Source organism: Malurus melanocephalus, unplaced genomic scaffold (assembly GCF_030028575.1).
Source record: "Malurus melanocephalus ecotype Western Australia unplaced genomic scaffold, MMel_1.1 scaffold_417, whole genome shotgun sequence".
In the NCBI taxonomy this organism is placed as follows: Eukaryota; Metazoa; Chordata; class Aves; order Passeriformes; family Maluridae; genus Malurus; species Malurus melanocephalus.
Window position 1 is genome coordinate 480,381 of NW_026623649.1, and position 24,064 is coordinate 504,444.

At 44.0% G+C, this 24,064-nt stretch overlaps 1 protein-coding gene across 3 annotated transcripts in view; it reads right to left on the reverse strand.

Moving 5' to 3' along the window:
* LOC130581538 (calcium-activated potassium channel subunit beta-2) overlaps positions 1-21,682 on the reverse strand; it is a 128,491-nt gene extending 106,809 nt beyond the window's left edge. The window contains exon 1 of one of the 3 annotated variants that reach the window (XM_057379696.1): positions 21,521-21,682. In XM_057379696.1, the coding sequence (XP_057235679.1) occupies positions 21,521-21,558 (38 nt within the window). In that variant the 5' untranslated portion in view covers positions 21,559-21,682. The remainder of the gene's footprint in view (positions 1-21,520) is intronic. The other 2 variants (XM_057379695.1, XM_057379694.1) reach the window with 2 other exon arrangements.
* Between the last annotated feature and the right edge of the window lie 2,382 nt (positions 21,683-24,064).

Here is a 24,064-nt window from a genome sequence, read left to right on the forward strand (position 1 = left end):
CCCTACTCAGGAATTCTTTCTGGGTATTTAATCTGTTTCCCTTTCTCATTTCCAATTCTCACACTTCCTGTTACACCCCACCACTTAATTCTTCCCTGTCTTTGGCATTTGTACCTTTCAGCACTGGATTTTAATATCTCTCTGTAGCCATTTTTCTCTGGGTAAGTGTATTACAAATTCAGTTCTTCCAGTACTGATTTAGTTCCTTTAATCTTCCTTCATAAATGAATCTCTCTATCCCCTTGATAATTTTTGTTACTCTTCTCTGAACTCCCTACAATTTTTCAATATCTCCTTGCTAATGAGTTTCCCAGAACTGAACACAATGTTCCAGGTGTAGAAACAGCAGAACAGCACAAAGGTGATCTGAACCTGTCCTGCCCCAAAATGCAGGACAAAAATTACCCTTTTGCTGCCACATCTCATTTAGAGCTTGGTTCTGACTYGTGCCCACAAGTTGGAAGAGAGTAGATGGAATTCAGCTGCTGTTCTCTTTCAGATGTTTAGCAGGAAAATTCTAAAACTTCAATTTTTTTTTAGCAAGCATTATTGAATGTGCTTATTTGTCCTGAAKACTGCAGTCTGAACATGTCACCCATGTGGAAGTCAAACCCTGCCTTATGTCACTAACTTAGAAAATATCCAAATTGTGCAACATGCCGGGGTAGGAGTAGATTTTCATAAACCTTCAGGCTCACAAGTTTCCCATCTGCAAAACCAGACATGCAAAATTATGARCCCAAGCCCCCTTTCCTCCCACCAATGAAAACTAATGATCTGTTTGTTCCAGTAAACAGGAAAACTGGTCACAGTCTCCTGCTCTGTAACTAAACCTGAATTCATTTCATACTGTCCTGACCCAGCTGCTTCTCTCTCTGGATCTGTTTGCATCCTTTGTGGAGGATTGAATTCCTCCTACTTCCATCTCATCTGCATATCCTATTAAAATGTTGTTTCCTTCACCATTTCTAGATGAACAGTGAGGATATTAGATATAAATTAAGAGCAAGCTTCGTGGTTCTTCTGCAGTCTCCTCATCTTCAGCTCCATGCTTTGCCACTCACTGACAMCCTCTCTTTATAGCCTTCCAGCCTGTTTTCAATTATGAAGACAGTGCTCATCTCCAAGCTGATTTAAATTAATTTTTCTAGAAAGATTTCATGAGGCACAGTATCAAATGCACTTCTCGGATGCAAATATATTACAGCTCCAGCATTCCCTTCATCCGTTAATTYTCTGTTTCTATCAGAAAAGCAATCAAGTTTGTCTGGTGAGATTTATTCTTGCTGGATGGGCTCTGCTGGAGGATTGTGCTGCTGGGCCCAGCTCTCAGGCACCAAACACCCATGACCAGAGCTGTCTCTGAGCTGGCTAAATGTGTCAACACCTCTAAAAATGAATGTTTGGGGGGCAGTGTTATGCTAATTGTACACCTTGGGCTAATTGGCAGTTCTGTCATCACTGCACCAATGCAAGCCCAGGTGAAAACATTTCCCTTTGTATTCCTCAATTTCACTGTATTCCAGAGCAGTGAGGATTCCTTTGGAAAGGGTATAAGGTAGATATTCAGAAAATAGTGTTTTGGATGATTTCTTTCTCATTTAAAATGTCTGCTTACACTTCTCTTTAGACAATTCTTAGTCTTCTGTTCACTAATTAGGAKAAATAATCACATGCAGCATGGCATTTTCACCACTTCCCTCAATAACACAGGTTCATCTGTATCAGYTGATTTATGTACAGGCTCATTTTCCACGGAGTATTTTCTCATATGCTACTAAGAAAAGATATTTTATTGGCTTTTTCTAATTTCTGAATTGTTCACATGTCTCTTATCTGTCTCATTAAAGACAGATTCTGGTCATCATTATTTTAACACCAGCTTAGTTTACTAATTAATGGACACATCTTCTGTCTAGGATTTTTGCTTTTCTTCCCCTGATACTCATATAATAAGAATCTTTCATCTTCCCTTTAGACCCTTTGACAGCATTAATTCACTCTGATTTTTTTTTCTATCCTTATCATTCCCTGATGAGCTCTACACGAATCTGTATTCTTGTTTGATTCCCCTCCCACCGTTTCCTATTTTGGCACAGGATTTTAACCTCACATCTCTGAGCAGTCCCTTGTGAAGGGACTGTAACTGTGGCAGATAAAACTTTCCTTGCACATTTATTAGTCATGCAGATTGTGCACCCTGGCTGCCAGAGAGACTAGAGGGGTCATTTCTGGAAATGGTCCCTTGTGATTTAGGGGTGCAGGGGSTGGTTCAGGACAGGGTCCATTGTCTCTGGGTTCTCCTAAAAGGAGCATCCTCCCCTCAGCCAGACAAACAAAATTTGAGCTCCCACCCCAAAACATCAGCCATTAACTCCCCAGAGCAAGCAGCAGTCCCACAAATTCATCAGGGTCCTTCAGAGGATCCCTGGCCTACACCTGATGCTCTGAAAAAGTGGTAAACCGCTTGCTATCAGTAATTAGTTCCTTAAATAATTAGCTCCTTAAACAATTAGTTAATAATTGCAYAGTGCTTTGAATGTGTTGAGTGGTCTATAAGAGCACACATTATTTGTGGCATTTAAGGGTCCTTTCAGTCTCTGCTGGCAGTGCCTGGCTCTCAGCATTAATGAGTTGTGTGACATTGCTTAGGGGTAGATGTGCTCAGCAGAAAGGATTAGTTACTATCTCTCCCCACACTCTGTGCAAAAAAAAACCAAAAACAACGCAACCAACCCCAAACCCAAAACAAACTTACTGTTTGTCAGGAAAGGAAATATCCACCTTTACCATTCCCTTAGGGAAAACTGGACCATTGTTGTCCTGGGGGTGGGCAGCAGAGCTCAGCTAATCCATCCCATTCCATGTTCCAGCTGCAAAACCTTCCCTCACTCAGTTATGGCTCAGTGGGGTAAGGGAAAAAAGGGAAAAGGCAAATTGTCTTCTTCAGGCCTTTTAAAACATTACATTTCTTTCTGTCACCTCTAAAGTGGTAATTCTGAATATGAATGATTTTGTTTTTTAAGAGTCACTGCATTTCCAGCAGGGACACCAGTGAAGTTATTCTCRAAGTCAGGCTCTCAACATATTAAACAGCCTCTTGATGAGATCTGTCTAAAGCAAGGGGAAGTGGTGTTTGTGTTGGTACTGTTTATATTGTTCCTACAAACTTACTTAAAGTTCCTGGCTAATTCATTATTCTGGGAGCCTAATGCAAGGCAGCAGGTACTACAGTTCCCCTGCAGAGTCTATTTTCAATATTAATTATCTTGCTGTGCGTTAAGTAGTTTTTGTTTTTGCGTTAAAAGGTTTATGAAAATTAGATTATTAAAATGATAAAAACTAATTTTCTCAAGTGTAGCCACTCCGCAGCAGTCAACTCGAAAGAGAAAAATAYGTGCACTTAATTGTCTTGGAAAAATGGCACCATAACTAAATTATCATGTGTGGGGGAAGGGAACAGTGGGAAAGGCTGCTTCATCACAAATGTTGTTGCTRTCCTGCTGGCCACACACTTGCGCTTGTGTTGATGGGGCTGCTGCTCATTTTCATTCCCAATAAAGCAGATTTTTGTCTGAGAAATTAATTTCAATATATGACAGGAACGGCTATCACTTGCAAAGGCACTGCATCTGCTGCGAAGCTAAGCCGGGCTTAGCGGCAGCGGGGTGTGTTTAGACTGCTCTTTTGGGGGCAGAGGGCTGCTGGAACCTCCCCGGGGCTGGCTCTGGTTTCAGGGGCAGCTGTTCCTGGAGGATCATCCTACGGGTAAAGGAATCTCTCACCAGCACCGCTGCTGTGCCTCTCTTCCCTTGGTGCAAAATGATGAGGGAGCTCTGAAGGAGAGGGATAAGTCACAGCCCTGCCTTCTGTGAGACATTGTTATTAGTCTGCTAATGCTGACGGATCTCTGGTTTCACTCCTGTGCTCTTTATCCCCGGTGACATCCCAAAGGACTCTGCAGAGCTGTTACAGCTTATTACAATAGATCGCTAAATTCGGGGCCATTGCACCTCAGCAGATTTGTTGGTTTAATTTTGGCCAAACTGTGAACTCTGAGGTGGGGATTGGATGGTTAAGAGAGATAATCCATCCCTTTCTCTTGGAGCCAGTGGGCTGGAAGTGTGATCTGAGCGGGGCTGCTGCAGAGGTGGCTGCCAGCACAAGGTACCCATGCTGCAGTTTGCTGTCCTGTCACCTCTGCTCTTCCATCACATTGTCACCTCTGCTCTTCCATCACACTATCACTGTCACCTCTGCTCTTCCATCATATGTTGGGTGAGAGAGGGGAAAGTGGGCAAAGCAGCAGCAATGCCATCCCCATCTGCTCCACATCCTCCCCCGTGACTCTGGCACAGAATATCCTTTCCTTTCCCCCCATTGTTGTAAAACATGGGGACCTTCAAGCAGCATGACACGTTTGTTATGCCAAAGTTTCCTGCCTGTCAGGCAGAGGGATCTGCAGGGAATTTGYTAATGCCAAAGCCATGGGAATTAAAGTCATTCTTATCTTTAGCAGTTGTCGCCCCCGTTGCACGTGTGGGGATGAAACCAAAGAGCAAAAGGTGCTTTGTGAGATAGCAGTGCAAGCCAAGAAGCTGAGGATGAGCAGGAGAATTGCTCTGATTATTTTTCATGATGCAAATATCCATTTTATGTGGTCCTGTAGTGGTTTCTGCATTTTGGAACACTTTCCYTTGATGACTAGCATTCCAAATATTGGGCTTTTTCCTATGAGGTTGTTATGGTTAGTGTTATGAACTGTTTGTTTGTTGATATCATGCAGTTTTTCAATGTCCTAGAATTTATTATGGGTATTAGAGATGCCAATGTTCATCCATTTTACACCTTCATTATCCGATCTAGCCCCATCATTACTCCAGATACATACAATGGTATTATCATTGTTGTCTTGTTTCATTATAATTCCAGTTTGTTTAGTGCTTTATTTCTAAGAAACMATTTGTTAGAAAACATGCTGAGGCATAATCAGCCCCCATATTACATATGCTTGGATCTCAGGCATTTGACAGAAAATATCTGTGACTGAGAGGTGGCACAGTGTCTGTTTTACATCAGTTTAGCACAGTAAATGCTAGACCCTAACAGCCTCTGAGAGCCTAAAATGCCTGTGGTGGATTCCCCAGCCTCCTTCATGTCCACAGGGAAGGTTTCTCCTCATGTTCAATATAGTCTGTGTCCTCAGAAAATGAGAAATTTGTCATATGGATCTCGCCTACAGGAAAAATCCCTGAAAAAGACTTTTTCCCCCTGATCTTTTTCTCCTGAACTGAACCTCTGTGTTGTGTGAGGCCGTACTCAGCTGTGGGAAAGGAAAAAGAGGAGAGAAAGAGGAGGGAGTGGGGGAGGAAGAAATCAAAGCAGGATGCAGCTGCCTCTGACTGAGACGGACGCAGATGTCACYCTGTCATGGTGGCAACTGTTAGATTTTTATGCTGAGAAGGATTTTAAGGATCAACTAAATAAAAAGTAAAGCTGAGATGAGAATGCAGAGCACAGAGGGGCCAGAAAGACAGCTGTGACACRTGTGACACGAGGGGACCCTCGATTGAGGTGGTGTGCTCCCARCCTAGGACAGATCACGGAATGTCCTACCTGAGGGAGAGCATTGAAAAAGCTGACCTGGATCCATTTTTAGCAGGGATTGTTCTCCTGACTGGGAGTGTTTTCCAGCTGCAGGGAGGCTGCAGTCAGACACGAGCAGGTTCTGGTTTGCTGGGTTAACACCAGGCCATGGGTTTGGGGTGGTGGATGCCACCAACACCCCAAAGGGACAGCCTGGGCTGGCTCAGGAGCCTTCTGCACCCTCATGGCAATCACTGCCCACAAGAAACAAAGTCACAGGAGGTCTTGTAAGAGCATCTGCTGCAATAAAAGCAGATAATTGTGTCTGTATTTTAGGGAAGCTCGCAGCGAGTCTGAGTTAGTAACCACAAACACAGCGCTTCATTCCTGTTACTGTTAAAGGCTGGAAGGGAAAAGTCCCAGTTTCTCAGCTTGTGAGGTGTCATTAATAAACAACCCTTGGAGAAAACAACAGAAACAGTGTTTTGGAACAAATGATATGATTAAAAAAGTATATTTCATCCAGCAAGTAATTATCACACCCGCTGACATTTGCTAAGATATAATTCAGTGAAAAATAGAACCTGTGTKTCTGCTATAAATTCTGGCTCSGTTCCCACACATACCAATCCTCAATCTTTAGCCAAAATTTGCTGAGGCATTGTCTGACACAGAAAATGGACTCTGAGCTCTAATGTAAAAGCTAATTACAGGAGGTACTGCAAGACAGGGCAAGAGATAATGCYTGTAGTGCTTAAGGAGACGAGGTGTGGTATCCATTCTTTTCCGGAAAAAAAACCACCCAGACATCAGGAACACTGCCCACAGACACATCCTACTTCAGTGCTGAAAAACATAAACTTCCTTCTCTCCTCTTCACTCAAACCCCGAACACCAGCAGCAGTATAACAAATACCATAAAAATTAGAAACAAGGGACCCTGTGCTCAACTTCCACTGAACTCCAGAGAGGACTCGGATCAAACGTTACCATTCATTACAAATGAGAATCAGGGATCTCTGCTCTCCAGCAGGCACAGGGAAGGTGGCACAGCCTGTGGTGTCAGCTGTAAAACACCTCTGCTCCCTGCCGTTTCTCAAGCACCATTTGTTACTTAGAAAATTCCGATTCTCTTGGAACTATCGGGAAATCCCCATTTTGTAGGTTCATGTCCTGAGCTGTCTGTGTCTGCCCAGCACCCCTTATCCACAGCTCGATATTCCTGCTGGATTGCCTGGACACTGCTGCAGCTCTGTGGTTCCTGCCAGGACTGTTTTCTATGTGCTGAAGTGGCCAAAGCTGAACATCCCAAGGTTAACAAGGCTTTTCCTTCTCTAAGGTGTTGCCTCCTGTGTCTCCTAGGGTTACCTATGTCAAACTGTGCTCCAGAAGAGCACCTTGCTGCCATCACTGCAGCCTAACATAGCTCTCTGCCACCCCAGAAATCCTCATGGCATGCCTGAGATCTTCCCTTTCTGTGAGCAGCACCCCACAACCCTCACATTTCACATTTCAGCACGCAAAACCCACCAGAGATCACACACATTAAATGCTTTTGTTGAGGGGAGAGTTCCCAGATGGAAAAATTGAAGAACTGCTCTCCAAGGGCTGTGCCTGATCAYGCTCCATCCCTGCCCTAAGCTCAGATTAATATTTCAAAGGGAATGCAGTCTCCTGTGGGCACTTTCTGAGAGGTCCTGCACACCAGCTGAACCAGGGTAAATTTATAAGATGCACAATCTTCTCGCTTCTTTCTCTCTGCAGTGCATATAGGAATAAAGCACTTATRTAAGTGTGCATGTGCTGTCAGGGATGCAATGTGAACTTTGATAGCTCTYATTACCCAAGGACAGGGAGCTCTGTGATCCACAATGCTCACAGAATATTTGTGGGATGGTGTTGAGGGTTCCTCTGGCACAGGGAACTCATGCTATGGGTGCACAGTGTGGGACACACACAGAAAAACAGTTAATACAGCAGCTCTGTAGTGGTGGGGAGACAAAATTCCCTTCTTATGTTGTCACAGCTGGTGTGGGATCAGCAGGGTGTGGAATACCTTAAATTTGTGCACYTTGGGGCATCAGGAAAGGAAGAACAACACCTTCCCTCAAGGCAAGGTGAAAATCATTATGTGGCAGGAAAGAGGAAAACTGCCCTTGGGAAGCAAGGGAATATTTGTCACTCGTTTAGGAAACAGCAGGATAAGGCTTGCAGATTGGCCAAATGTCTGAGGAAAGTTCCTGGAGGAGAAGGAATTAATGTGCTTTCTGGTACATGTTCTAATTTTCCATCACATTGTGGCGAGCTTACGGTGGTCATGACATGCCTTGTGATAGTGATCAATAACTAATTAGCAAAATGCTAATTTGCTAATGCCTGAAGCCTTAAGCATCACCCTCCAATCAGCCCCGTGTGCATTGCTGCTGTCTGTGACAAATCGCTCGTGTCCTTGCTCTTGACCTGGCAGGGTTAACCCATCCCGGCAATGCCACCAGCTCACTTTAACCTCTTCTTTTCTCCTTTGTGTGAAAAGCTGAATTACAGCTGTCCCTCAGCCAAAATATGATCAGAAGGTGATGCTGAGACTTGTCACCTCTGCTACAATCCCTTCAGGAGATGGGGAGGGAGAGCTGTGTTGGTCTACACAAGAACTGGCGCGATGCTTTAAAAAAGGGCACATTTTGGTGATCCAGAACYGCTGCAGTTTCCTCCTGCAACACGGGGAAGTTGCTGCCGTGCCTTTCCCGTTTTTTCCTGCTGGGAATCCATCGCTGGTCGTACAGCAGCACCTAGAGGTGGATTCCAGGGACAGCCCTGCCCGGGGGATGCGCAAAGGGGGATGCAGAGAGGAGCTGTCGGACCCCAGAGATCACCCACAAAACTGCAGAGCTCTGGTAGAGAGTGTCCCGCAAGGTTTGGGGTCAAAGCAGAGCGAACAAAACCTTCCTGCATCTCAGGATCGTTCCTCCTTCCATACCTGACCCTTCTGCTCCACGAGAGYAGAGAGAACCTGCAGAGATGATTGTCGGGGGATCCATCTGATCACTCACCTTTCCAGCTCGAAGGAAAGGACAAAGAGCAGCCGAGCTGTGCTTAGTGATGCCTCCTTCTCTCTTGGAACCAGAGGCTCCCAATCCTCCCCTTCCTTCTCTCATCACCCCAGAGCCTTGGCTGCAGCCCCAGCTCCTCTGCCTGCCCTGCTGTCCCCAATCCTGACACTGCTCCAAGGCAGCCCTGGCATCTTCAGGGGCAAGTTATCCTACAAAAGTCATGTGAACTCTGCCCCATGGAAATGATCACAGCCTTTCACTGAATAATCCTATCCACTATGGGGGAGAGCTTTTTCGAGTCATGCTTTTTGTGTGTGTGTTTATGTGTGTGTGTGTGTGTGTGTATGTGTGTGTGTGTCTGGAGTTCTTTATATAAAATAATTAAAACCTTTATGGAAGTCAGGCATGTCATCTGATGCTGACCTGGTCAAGAAAAGGAGAGATTTGCCATCCATGCTGATATAGTTAGTCACTGGAAGTTCCCAGCTGGTTTCTTTCAGATGGCTGTTTCTTCCAGCTGTTTTTCCAGACACCTTTTTCTGAAAGATTAAGCAGTTCTTTATTCCTGATATTTTATTTTTTTCCTCACAAAACTAGCTTTGTGTTCAAATTAAGTCACTTCTCTGACATTAGCTGTCCTATGTGCTAAGAAACAAACTCATCTTTTGCAGCTTTTTGCCAATGTTATGGATGCACTGTGGCTTTGATATTTAAGCACTCAGGAAAAAAATATGGGTGCTAGAAATAGTGCAGCAATTTAGGATAATGTTATATATGGAGTTAACCACACTTCCTTCAATTAGCCTTAATTTCCTTATTAATATAGCCAAGAAGTTCAGGCTGCCTTTGGTGCCTGCTGTGGAGAGATACTCTTTCTTTTTTTTTTTCTTTTTGGGATTTAGGAAGGGAAAGTCTAAGCAAAGGGGTGGAATTAGGAGAGGATAAGGAGGCTCTGAGGAGAGCCAGGTCAGTCCAGCCCTTCACAAGGGCACATGGTCAGTTCAAGACTGCAGTTTCTGCACAGACAGAACAACACCAAGGTCAGGAACATCCCTTGAGACAGAGCCTCAGTTCTACATCAAACCCTACAGCCATGCTTTTGCTGGTCAGCCAAAGCTCTCCCTTTTCAATATGAGTGTGAATGTTATCAAACCTATGAAAATTGATAAGGACAAGTAGCCATCTGGCACGTGTCAGCCCAGCTCCACAGCATTTGGTTTGCACCCCTTGGTCCAGCACTGGCCAYAAGGCCAGAGCACACGAGTGCCACGGGGGGTGAGCTGCTGCAAATTAGGGGCCCTGCAGAGCCCCTGCTCAGCAGATGCTTTGTGGAGTCCATTAATTGCTTAAAGAGCAGATGAACTGAGTGTTTCCTCAGGAAATAGGGAAGGAAAGGGAGTGAGAGCATTTGGAGCAGAGTTCCAGCAGCAGCTGGAGCAGCTGGTGGGCAGCAGGTGGGCTGGGAATGGGAGGAGAGGGACGGGCTCTGCCTGCACACAGACCTGGCATTAATCCTATCTGCTGGGCTGCTGCAGCCTCCTTCAAARCTGCCCTGGGAGATCAGGCGTGGCAGCTCTTGAACTCTCTGAACTGTGGYAGAGAGGCTTGTCTGGAAGCCAGGCTAACAGGGAAACCCACACAGCGTGTCCTTGGGTTTTCCACGCTTCAAGTAGCCTTGGCTGGCTGTTCAGCAGGTACTGGGTCTGATGGTGTGCTCCCTATTTTCAGTGGAAGGGACTCATGTGAGAGCTGTCTCGCTCAATGTCTTGAATGAGTGTTGAAGTCAGCATGGGATGTGAGAGACATTTCCCTCATTGAATTAATTCTGGTGTGCAAGRTTTCCTTAAACACAGGAAACAGACTTTGACTGTGTGCTGCAAAGCCTCTCCTAACTGCAGATATTCCTTCTTGTCCTTTATTTATAAACTGAATCCGTATTGGAACTGCACAAGTGGCAATTCCCTTAAAAACTGACAGTAACAGTTCTCTTTGCAAACTCACAAACAGGGATTATTTAGCCTCCACAGAGGGAAAGGTTGTATTTCCCATCCTGAAGGTGGAGGTTTGAAGCCTGAACCTTGCCTAGGGTCTGCCCTGTTTCCTAAGAGCCAGGAGCAGAGGCCAGGTCTGTACTCCAGCCCAACCCTGTAACTACAGGGCTATTCTTTAATCTCTTATTCCTGCAAGCCATTACTCTATGAACATGATAAATAGACTGGCAGAAGTGTTTAGCATTGAATATTCCTGAAGCATAATTATTYCAGCCTCCCTTGGCAGCAGAAACATTACTCTTATGTCAAAGATGAGGAAACAGGGGCACAGTGCTTTGTCCAAGCTTGTAGGACTGTTCAGCCCTGGGTCAACCCTATAAACTGTGTTCCAGCTACTGCCAGTGAATTAAATAATAGCTCAGKGGAGCAGGAGAATTAAGCAGCACTGCTGAGGAAGACAAGGCATGGTTTTCAATGAGATCTGAAAACTGAGACAGGAGTTGATGAGGTTCATATCACCGTGCAATCTAGAGATGTTACAGAACCAGCTCTCCACAGCTGGGCTGGTGGGAATATCGACCAGGTGGAATTACTGCTCCTGAAATGCAGSAACCTGCTGGAACTGCAGTGCTGCTTGGAGAGGGTTGTTCTGTCACGGGAAGGAAGAAAGAAATCTTTCCTTCTCTGACCCCAAAGTCTTAGGGAAACTCGGTGCAATAACATGKTACTTAAATTTTCCTTGACTGTTTTGCAAAGATAATGTCAGAGAAGCAATGGAGACACAGTGGAAGAGAGAAAAGTTTACAGACAGGAACTATTAATAGTATAATGACATCTGTAGTGTCAGGCCATGTCTACTCTGTGATGCAAAAAATTGCAGGAAGGGGAACATTTGAGTGTGCTGATCCCTGAGCATGACCCCTCCTGTCCCTGGCACAACTGGGCTTTGGTTCAGATGGGCTGGACGGAGGGGACACCAGCAGGCAAAGCCTCCTGTGCTTCCCAGGCAGGTCCTGTGGCTCAGTGACAATGGGACAGGTCACTGCAGCCAGGATGGCTCTTTCCAGACTCTAGAGATCATCAGATAGCATCAGGGGACAGTGACACTGACTGCAGGCTGAAAACTGCAATGAGCTACAGGTGAGAGCAGAGACAAGGGTGTCCAAACACCCACACCCTGACGTGCAGGACTGGAGACAGAGAGGGAGGATTGTGGGTGCTGAAACTTTAGAAATGCTGCTTTTCCAAGAGACTCTCTCTTTSCTGTGATGCTCCCTGTCCAATTACCTTATCAATGCTGGGTTATTGAAACCCATTTCCAGCTGACTGACACAGTTTCCCCTGYGATGAGGAACCTGCAGAGAGCAGATGGGTGCCTTGCTCTGACTGCTCCCAGGGATGCTCCTGCTGTCCAGGAGAATCACAGCCTCTGGGATCCCAGGCAATGGCTCTGCTTGGGGGKYCTTGGGTGGCCAAAGAGGAYAWAGCAAATCAGGGTACCAAAGGTTTMATGGACYAGCAGCAGSATTTCTGGATGGCTGTGTACAGTGGTGAAATTATATGGATTTTCTGCTGCCTCAAAAAGGAGAACAGGGGCAGAGAAGCAGGGATGAGGGGGAAAGGATCAGCATTGATTAAGATGACAGTTCTGCTAATGTCGCTGTGGACACTGCCACTTTCCCTTTCCTTTCCTTTGCCAGCAGCAACTTCAATAATAAGATGCAGAGGGAGAAGGAGGGGGTGTTAGCTGGGCTGCTCACAGTGCTGCTGGCAGTATTTAGATGAGAAACTGGTGCTGTGATGGATGGCCATGATGCAAAGATACATAGTGAGCAGTGCTCTGGAAACGTGGCAGATTAAGTAGGGCCGTGCCTGGTTCCTCTGAAGGTGACTCTACTGAGAGACAGTGAGATGCTAATCTCCTTTTGTTCCCACAAAAAAATATTTGTGCAGAGCTCACAACAGTTCTTACAGATGCATTGGCGGATGTTGCCTTCTCACTTTGGCCCAAATCTGCTCGCTGGGGTCTGGGGTTCACAGCCAAGAACTTGTTTGGTCCTGGCAAGCCAAGGTGCACACCCAGCCTTGGCAGAGCTGGGTGATCCCGCTGTGGTGTGTCCTGCCCCTGCTCCTGCACCCACTGAGGACAGTGGATATGGAACTCATGGCTGAATGGCTCTCTTGTCACACCATGGCCTGCAGACAAACTCAATTCTTGATCTCTGTACTGTTCTACAGGGCTCTTTTCCCTGATTTTGCCTTCCTGCTGGCAGCCAAGGAGGATGGATAGAGCCCTGCCTAAGCACCTCTAGCTTCATGATCKAGTGTAAGGCAGTGTGTTCCTGGCTGGTCTGGAATGTGCTTGGAAGCTGTGTGAGATGGGACATCTTTGTCATCGTCACAGACACAGCCAGGGCCACAAGAAAGGAATGAGAATGGTGGTGACTGTGCCCTGTACYTGTATCAAGCCTGATGAATGAAACRAAATCTTTTTACACCCAYRGTTTTAGCCCTAAACCCCTCCTTTRGAAAAGGAGGAKGGTGATGTAGGAGTAYCYGGGCGGGTTGGTGTTACCATCAGCACGTGGGTTTGCACTGAGTTTAATTGTTGTAAAGAACAATGTCCATCAAATCTCATATCTTACAGCTCTTAAGCCTTATATTAGACTGCTGGACTAGGATTTTTGGCTCATTCCACCCATTTTCATGGACAGATTCAGATTAAGTGAAGGGTGTTTCTGYTTTTAAGAGCTTCATGTGTCCAGGACAAAGTTCACTGTGATGGGCAGCTCTAAGAAGAGCCGTTCCTATAAATACCCAAACATCATTATTTGGAGCCACATCTCTCAGGTCATTAGGAGGAGGAAGCCTTTGACATCTTTCAAAACACAAGTAAGGCTGTTTCCAAGTAGGTTTCTGCTTGGAGAWAAGTGTAAAGTTTAGTTTTGATTTTGCAGGAGTTAAATTGAATTATTATTAACATTTCCAGCACCAGGCTTCACATACAGAGCACTGTGGATATCCATCTCCTGTCTCCTCTTAGCCAGGGGCACTGTCTTTGCTGTCTCTTTCATCCAAGGACAAAAGTAATTTGTTAGGATGACAGATTTTCTTCCATTCCAGCAAATTAGMATTAGAGCATCACTATAGAAATAATCCATGCTACCTGGATTATTGCAATTAAACTTCCATAAATGAAAGCTGGTTTCTAAACTAATATTTGAAGAAGATGAGAGAGAGAGATGTCTACATGAGAGGCATTACTAAACAGATTCAATATTTATTTTTCTGACAGAGATTCTGTTTCTTCCAAAAGGGTAATGCACATCTATCCTGCAAGGAGTTTCCTTAGAGGGTTTAAATGAAGAGTGAAGCTTTAAGAGCAAAGTGAAAATGGAAGAAGAAATATACTGCCACAGGAAGATCAAAAATGAGGCACTTGGGGCTTCAGAGAGTTATCATTAATCCCCTCCTGCCCAGAGGGCATTCCTGTGTGACCATCAAAGTGACACACATGCAGCTGCCTGGCAGYTTGCCACATCTCTGGGTTTGATGGACTTTGCTCTGGGGATGGCTAAACCTCCAGCTGTTCAGAATGGCAGCTTGTTTTCCTCAACAAATTCGCTCCGATGTTTATCTGACCTATCTGAAGCCACAAAAGTCGATTGTAAATTGTTTGAACTGTGTTTTCCACACCTTTTCCTTACCAAAGTCCAGAAACACATGCAGCCGTCAAAACCTGAATGTCTGTCCTGCCTGGGCACAGCTTTTCCTCTAGATTTGGATGGAGGGCTGTGCTGGGATCACTGAGAATACTTCCTGAGATTGCTCTTGTACTCATGGCTTAACAAAATGTGTAAGAATGTTCACCTTATTAATACAGGGAGGAAAACAGAGGTGTGTGTCTGTCTGGTGTGCTGATAACATTGTGAGGGTCACAGATTCACCCAGGACAGCACAAAAAAGTCCCTGGCTGGTTCTGTGGGGCAGTACTGCCCAAGCAGTYGMATGGCAAAAACATATATTGCAAATAGGTACAAGCAGGCAAAGGTCAGAAATACACTCCAAGAGGCAAAGTGAGCTCTTTGAAGGGAGGAGCTCAGAGATAGAGCTGAGGGTCCCACTGAGCCTGAAATGGTTTGGTTCTGTTCACCTCATCAGCTTGGGCATTCTCCAAATCAGGGGATTTAGAGCACTGAACAACTGTTTAATAATAACTGAAAAAATGTAAGCATTGATTTTGACAATTCTGCATAGGTGTGATAAAAGAGCAGGTCTGTGATGGATGACAGAGATATGTGGGAAGAACTTGTTTGGCTTTGTTTGGGTTGAGTAAAAGATGAGCGAGAGGGAGAGAAGGATCTCCTAACAGCAGCAAGAACAGTGTAAGACACACTCAGACCACAAAAAACACATTTCAGAGCCTCCTTTCCCACCCCAAGCAGCTGCACACAGACAAGGAGTGGTTACTGAGACAATCTCTGATCCCTGCAGATAAAATTGCTATGTGSTTTCATATAAAAAGTGAGCTGGAAGTACAGCCCATGATTGCAAACTGGGAAAGAGGACAGATATTTCCAAAGCTACTGCCAATCCCCTTACAAGGACATGGTTTGACTCCTGAACATACTCAGGAGGAACCCGTGACTCAACACGTGGATCTGAACTGAATTGCATTCACAGGTTTTTATTCATTATGACTCCTAAGCTCCAAAAAATAAGAGCCTTTAAAAAAAAAAAAGAAGAGTTAAAAAGACGCCAGGGGGGTGATGTTAAAAAACTACCAACAAACCAACCCTYCTGAAATAATGGGAACAACTGTACATTTTTCTCAGCAGTGAAAGAACTAAAATGTAGGTGTATTCTGGCTCAGATAAATCTTAAGTTTCTCCTGGGCACCATTGAGGCCGTAAATTGGAAAAAGACTGATGTGGGGAGGAGAAAGTTTCCTTGCCATATGAGGACTCGGCTCTTCTTGCTCAAATACAGCTCTAAATCCAGGACTTTCAATCTCTTAACAACACTCCTGAACTCAGTAAATGCACTGGAATAGAGAGGATTCAGGAAATCTGTCAGTGGAGCCAACAGGACCTGCTGCTGCAGCTGATTCCACCCGGGGAATGGATGAGGTTTCCTCTCCCTGTGCCCCTTTTTCCAGTGCTGCCATCATTTCCTCAACATCCTCAATACCTGAAACCCTCATTATCCTGAGGGCAGGCAAGGCCCAGGAATTCAGGACTCAGCCAGGAATTCAGGGCTGCCTGCATTACCCTGGCTCATGTTTGAGCAAGCTCCTAAGAGACCAGAGTTCTCAGGGCTCAGCTGGAGGATAAGGTCAGGAACTGACATTTTTAACAGCATTTTTTCAGAACTTCTGCCTCCAAACATACAGATGAAGTCCACTACCTCACTTAAAAGTCAATATTGTGATAGGAATACTAATGCAGGGGAGGAATATGTGTCACAAAAACAGCACAACAGACTGGTGTAGGCAACCGGGTATTTTCTAAAAAAGCTGTGAAATTGATAGTGTTTGCATGCACAACCTTTCTTTTGCTGGGAGAGATTTCAGCTTTTCACTTGTCTGAAAACACAGACAAGAACTGGCCATGCATGGAGCCTGTTAGCTCTGCTCCGGAGCTCATGACTGCTCATGAAATGCAGGCAGAACAGTTCAAACTGGCCTTATCCAAGCTATCCTCCATAATTTGTTTTGTTTTTTGACTAATACAGGGCCAGCTGTCTAGTTGGTGAGACAGAAGCATTAAAGTAGAGAAATCATAGAAAAGAAAGATTGGCAGCCCSCCCAAAAGTCACTTGGTTCATCCACTGCTCCATGGCAGGTTCAGCTTTACCTGCACTGCTTCTCTCTGTTTTGTCTCATCTGTTTTCCAAAATAATTTCCAAAATTTCCAAATTACCCACCGGTCCACCAGGAATCACACTGATCCTTTGGAGACATGCAAACCTCAGGACTGGAAAATGGGACATACATGTGGATATTTTCCTGTAAGCTTGTTATTGATAATGTGCATAGCTTAATTTTGGCTAGATGGGGATTTTGGTCTTGTGTCAGTTGTCTTTAAGACCTTAATTGTAACAAAATGGGATTAGGCACATCTGAGCAGCTCTCAGGTAGTGCTTTATTGGTGATCCCATTGAGGCTACTCTCCTCTTTCTTTGCCTTCCCAAGGCATAARGCAAAATTGGTTTGGTTTGAACCAAAAAATTGAAAAATCTGTTTGGTTCGTCTGCTTCTTTTCCCTTTGCTTTTCATCCCTGAGCACATTTTTATAAAAGTGCCCCGCTAAATGGACTCCCCAGGCTCAGTGCCACAGTCACTGGGAGAAGGTTCCATGGTGAGCTCTTCCACACTTCAGGCCCAGTGATTTCTCCCAGAATTTGCTGCAAATGGCACCAAAATCATTCCCTGCAACCCAACACCCCCCAGTGCAGTCAAACTGTCCCCATCACTGACCCCACACCAGTCAGTGCCAGGGTAACAGAAGCGTTTAAGGACACTGCCAGCACATTATGGATTTTAAAAATTGCTTTTCATGTCTAATGTCCACATCTTAATCCCAGTCAAATTAGCTGAGCTCCTGAACACTCCTGCAGGCACTTCAAGAGGGTGGGGAGGAAGAATGTTTGCRAATGGATGTGAGGAAAGAGCAGGAGGATTTCACAGAAGGGTAAATTGAGAGTTAATCCCGGGCTCTGCTGCGTGACAGTGCCTCTGAATGCTCTCATTTGCTGATGAAGAGCAATTGACTGGATTGTACTATTTATGTGTTTTAAGCATTTTTCCAGAAGTGCACACTTCACAGGAGTATGTGGGACAAACTGGCAATGSAAAGGAGCAATTCTAAAGTAGTTAAAAGGCCTGACTGTCATTTTTATTCAGCCTGTGTATGTAAAGCTTTTTTAAAGTAGTTTTAAGGAAAATGAGAAGCAACACTCTTGAGCTTACATTGTCTCTTACAGTTTGAGGAGCTAGCACAAATCCTGCATTCCCTTCTTTGCTTCGTGGAATATAAATCAGAGAATATTAYAATTTAAAAAAAAATTCTCCTTTGGCTAAGAGCAAAATCCATGATTCCAGTGATGGAGAGTAACAGTATTAAACTTTTTTATTCATATCAGGTTCTGGAAGTTTTACCATCAATTCCTGATTTTCCAGCAGCTCTCTATATTAGTTGAACTTTATTAATGTCCTCATATTCCAGTATTTTCCAAACTTGAATCTTCCTAATCTGAAAGATATGGTTCGATGCTGACCACACAAAACAACCTCTTCTCTGGCAGATCAAAGTGGAGCAGACACATTTACACCACTTTCTCCCTAACCCAGGACTTGCAGAGTTTCACTCTTTGGCATCACTTCAGAAGCTTTAAGATTAGAGAAGGATGTAATCAAGAGGTTTGAGGCTCTGAGTGGTTGCACTTGCTGGTTTCATTTTGTTTGTGTGTTTGTTTTTCTTTTTTGAACCTTATGCAAAGTATTTAAATGCGGTGGAATTAGAGACAATGCCAAACTGCTGGCCCAGCACTTGTTATCTTTTTCTCCCTACAGTTTATCCTCCTGTTTGGCCATTGCTCTTGTTTGAGAAGATTTGGTTGGGGTTTTTTTGGGTGTTTTTCACTGCTCTGAGAATAAGGCCCCAAAGAGAAAGTTAAGGAAAAAGAAATCCCTGGGGGCAGAGAAATTGAGCTAAAATGCTATTGTCACACTCAGAACTTCCACAGATGCCTTTMATATCATAAATCCAAAAGAGAAACATATCTGGGGGTTACCTTTGCCAGTATTTCTCAACAAATCTGCAGGAGCTTTTGGTTGTGCAAGAAACACAGGGTATTTCCCCCACTTTTTGAAATATCACWGTATAATCAGAAATAAACAGATTGCTGTTAGCTTCAACATAATTTCATGCTGTCCAGAAATAAGATGGGAGGAAAATCTTTCAGGTACAAGCAGAAATTTCATTTAGAAGCAACATGTGAAACACTTTYTTTGTTAAGCATAATTAGCAGTTCAAAGACACTTGCCTTTCAAAGTGTCTGCTTTGATTTCTGTCAGATGCAGAGGCAGTGATATATGACACGACATTCATTAGTAACTCTCAACATAAAATGATGTGATGATTTTTCTCTAATTGAGGGGATGGGAAAGGAAGCATTTTCTTTTTTTTTTTTTTTTTTTTTTTCCCCTTAAATGAGTTTGAGAAATAATTTAAATGGTTGTCAGATCTCCAGCAGCAGGTAGCAAAACAGTGGATGGAAGATTTTCAAATTCAGTTTTTGCCCATTCCCAATGTTTTTCTCTTTAAAACATTTAAAGTATTTTACTCTCTGACATGTCAGATATTACTTATAGGAGTAGTTTCCCCCTGTTTGTAAGACATGTCCWGTTCAAATTTGCCTGCTGAATTCAATATACCATTCTGGCAGCTTTTTTTGAGACTAGGTGGCTCTTCTGAAATATATTCCAATTGAAAAGTTTCAAAGTATTTTTATTTTATTTTTTATCTTCCTGTGACTATTAAGTACCAGGCTGGCCTTTTTTTTCTAGTTGGCTGCTCTAGTGTTTCTTTCTCTTCACTCTCCAATAACTCTCCCTGGCACATTTTTATTTTATAGATGGATGTTGTTTTGTGTACTGTTCTACATGCTACTTTTCTTAGTCTCTAGGTTCTACATAATTAGCATAATTCTGCATTTTTTTTTTTTTCTAGAGAAGGCTAACTATTAGAATAGTCTATCCAGAAGGACAAGCAGAGTGACTTGTGAACCTGAACTGCTCACAGCAGAAACCCAAGGTCTGTGCTCCAGCTGAGAGCTCAGGAGAGAAGGGGTGGCTGATCCTTCATCACCTCGAGTACCTTTGGTGTGTTTTGATGACTGCCACAGGTTATTTCTGTGTGCCCAAAACCTGCCCCTTCAGATTTCACACAGGCTATGTGAAAAAAGAGAAACCAAAAAACCAATAGAAATACTCCCTGATAAAATCAGGCGGTGAAAGTAACTACAGGTTATCTTTAATTTCCTTCTCTGTGTCTGTGGTTCAAGGTTTTAAACATGATCCAGGCCTGTCTTCTGGGTTTGTTCTGACACAGGACTTTTTCTCTYTTYCCTTGATACCAAGTGYGTGRCTGCCTGTGTTTTTGCCTCAGTGWAACACGTGAAAAGCAAAGTTCTGTRGCAAGAAGKGTCCTGGAARCTTTGGTGGAAGAGGAAAGTTGTACTTGGGGAAAGCGAATGTCCAAAAGAGCTTCAGCTGCTGTTGGTGTGGAGTGACTCAGCTCTGTGGGCATGGGCTTGCCAGCAAAAAGGCAGCAAAACTCAGTGTTTCCATGAACAGTCAGACTGAGAGCTCTGGCTCTGACATGTAAAATCCTGCATCAACTTCARGGAGAACTCTGTGCCATGGGAAGGGACAAATGAAGCCAGAGCGCTGCATGAACACCCAGTCAGGGGAGGGATCTGCCCCGAGGATTGTTGGGTCTACATGAGAGAGGAGGTCACCCAGGAGGGAGAAGCCAGAGGAAATGACCAACAGAAAGACAATTTTTATATCCCCAGCTCAAGGTTGTCTCTCTAACACTCTTGCTGAGACAGTGCCCCCTCAGAAGTTACATTTCCTTCATGCACCAAAACACAACTCTGATTTCTTGCACCTCACAACATGAGGGAGCACAGGGTCTTGTCTCTGTGAACTGAAGAGGAAACTAATCTAAAAACCTGTTGATTCTACAAAATGTTTTAGGAAAATGTTCATTTGCTTTCATATATGAACKAGCCCTGTGGTCTCTGACCTGCAATTGTTTGCTATCAGTGTTTTCCTAGTAAACTTTTAAATAGACATAAGATTGAATTATCAGCACAGAAGAAATAACAATGTTTTCTTTTCTGCCAGCTGAGCCAGGAAACCTGGCTCCAAACCCCTTGATAAAGCAGCAGGAGACCAACACAACACAAGTGTGCATGTAAAACTAATGAAAACTTAAAGTTTGATATTAGAAATACTCATTGAACAGTACAGAAAAAAACCCTCCATCTCAATAAGTTTCAATATTCTTAAAAGATAACTTAGCAAACAGAAAGAAGGACTATCAGGAATATTTAGTGTTTTACTGCCTATTTTTGACTCACATGTGGAGTCTTGTTTGTACAACACAAGATCATTTCATCCACCCAGCTATGCCACCCTATGAGTAAAAGACCTGCATGTCACCAAATCCCACACTGAGTCATTTTCCTTTAAAGACACCATTTTTAATTTGTTTTTAATTCATTCATCTCAGGTCTCACACCACTTTTATGCCAGTACCACCAAACTGCACCAGCATTAGAGGATTGTGAAGAGGGATCACTTACCCTGTCAAGTCTGGTTTCACAGTGACACTTCCAGCAGGGCAGGTGCAATATTTTATTAGTTACAGAGATTCACTGTACATCCACAACCTGCCCTCTGCACCCTGCTTTTATAGCAGGATTCAATACAGCTGAGCAAATACAAACTCTGCATTTTATATGAGTTACAGGGAGACGATGGGAGCAGGGTAAATGTAGTGTGCTCAGGGAATCAGAAACACGGAGACACTGCGAGATGAGGGAAAAGGAGGAGGGGAAATGTGTCTGAGGTTCGCCACCAAGGCCCAGCAAACCCTGCTCAAAGGATTTCCATCCCAACCAACTCTGTAATCCCTATCCAAGGCCTGGATGCATTTACAACTCGGGTATATTCCCATACTGGAATTTGGTTAAATTCTCCACATTGCAGCCAAACAGGGGGGAAAACCCCAAACAAAWCCAACACACTGGTTTCTAACAACTTCTGAACAGCAAACCCACAGCAATTCCCCAGCCCAAACAGCTCCACTCGTTTCTACTCACCTCCATTTGTCTCTGGGATATTTAAGGCAAAGGCTCATTTTTGTCCCGCGGAGTCGGAGCCGCTGCTCAGTGGTTTTTTTTTGCCAGGTCGTAAAAAGGCTCCCGACCAAAAGGAAGAGGAAAGCAACACGTAAAGCAAACACAGGAGCCCAAGAGGAAAGCTACACCCTACGGAGCAGCACTAATAGCAACGCCRACACTCGGGAGCAGAGAACACTCCCAGTTAGTAACTTTTTCCATCGATACATCTGCTACAAAACAATTTTGCTGCAAACTTCCCTTCCTCCTTGSGAGAAATGCTTTGCCGTGGAGGAGACCTCAGATAAACTAGGTGATGAATGTGGGGTTTGTCAGGGCTTTTTTTTTGGGTTATGGTTTGTTTTTTTTTACCAAGTAAGCAAATTGGTGAAATATAAACTAGAAGCTCAGCTGACTGCTTAAAAAAATACACTGCTAGGCAGTAATTATCACAAGGTGCATTTRCCCATWCTTCAGATTTTTTTTTTTTTTTTAATTCAAAAGTCTTCAACAGAAGCAGAGTCATATTTGAAATAACCACCTATGGGACTTTCTGGCCAGAAAGCCTCAGTGCAGCAGAGGTGAATGTTCAGATGATTAATAACTTAATTTTTTAAGAGCTTGATGGGCAGGCAAGGAAAATATGCCAAACTGTCCTTGCCTCAGAAGGATTTTTAGTGCCAAATCAGAACTGCAATGAGAAGGAAAACTCATGATTTCACCTCTAAAGACTTTCAGGGTAGAGAGATGTGCGGAGGGGCAGAGGGATTTAGTGCAGCAGCAGAAGCTGCTGGGCCCAGCTGTGTTTTCACACTCTTGTCTCGGTGGATTTAAGCTTYTCTGAGTGCCAGGGCTGTTCCTCAGTGTAGGTCATAGGGTAACTACGTGTGTGAGCCCACAGAGGCAGCATGGAAACTTCAGTGCTGACAGTTCATGTGTGGCTTGGAAGAAATAACAAACAGTTTGGTTTGAATTAAAAAAAAAACTTTGACAGATTCATCTTGCCAAATGTTAGTCAGAAAGGAACACTGATGGATATATCATGTTTGAAAATTCCCAGGGTGCAGCAAATTCGTTTGTTTTCCAAAAGCCAGTRTCAGGTTCTTCCCTGGCCTCAGAATAAACCTGGAACCACTTCAGGGAGGTTGAGAGAAATTAAGGTSGTTCCATTCACCAGGATAAATAAAATCTGCCTTGAGTCCAGAGCTGGAAAATGCTGCATGTGGTAGCAGAGGTGTGATAGAACTGCTGCAGGCAGTTGTCCTATTAAATGTAATATTAACCCCCACCCCTGTGCCCCTGTAACCCTGTGACATCTTACTTTGCTGTTTTCCATCTCCACGTGCTGGTGGACTTTTACAAAGTTTTGAGTTATTTAAGGAGACACACAGGTGATGTCAGATCATGGGAGAAAGGAGTCCTCTGTTTTTTTATTTTTTTAATACCTGGGATATAAAAAGAATCTGCTTGGCTCCCAAATCTCTTCAGACCCAACGGAGCAGGCGTGCCCATGTCCTTGAAAACTGCAGTCAGCATCTCCTCCAAGTCTTGTTTTCTGAAGGAGTGTTCCCATGTGAGCTCCTCTCAGCCAGGAGCAAACCTGAAAGCCTTTCCATCCACAGTGCCAAGCAGGGTAAAGGATGGCCTTGGGACAGAAGCCCAGGGGACACGAGTGTCCCCAGCCCTGGCTTGCCCATTGTGTTCAAAGCTGAGCTGCTCCCTGGGCAGGAGTGCCCTGCATCTTCCCCTCCCGTGTGCAAATCCTAGAACAGCTTCTGGCCAAGGTGTAAAGACTGAGAATTAAAAAAGCTGTACAAGAGGTGAGAACTGATTCTGGAGGACAATTGAGTTACACCTCTAAAGTCCCTATGTATGAAACCAGACCTTTAGAACAACATAGAGAACTCAGTTTTTTCAATCTTTTTGGATTATTCCTTTAAGAATGWGCCTTTTGGTCACTCACAACATGGGGTGACACGACAGCACACTTTCCCYCCCTTTCATCATTTTCTCTCAGAAAAAGCATCTGGCCTTGCTGCCTTTGTAGTTAGTTAAAAGCTTGACATGTCAGCTCTGAATAATTGAGCTGGGTTAATGGTAGAACACAATTTCCAACTTCCCAGCACATAAATTGGTTGGTACAGCTGTTTGGAGCAATTGCCAGCAATGGATTTGTGCTTTCTCACTGTTCACAGAGACGGTCATCTAATGAAGGAAAATCACTGCAGTAATTCCTGCACAATTATATTTAAGCTACTGGCTTTCAAAGGGTCTTTGAAGCAAAGTATTTTCTTCCTCRTTATTAATGCAGCATGGCCAGAAACACAGGTAATGTTCTTAGGCACCAAATCTGGTTTTACGCACCGCAAGGACAGGGTTTATAGACAATCCAGAGGCTGGTTACTACCCCAAATAGTGAGATAGTACTACTGTCCCTTCTCTGTATCAAATATTCATTAGTTAATAATTTAACAGAATTTATATTTAACTTTTATAATGAATTGCAATTAGTTGTGTAATTACATC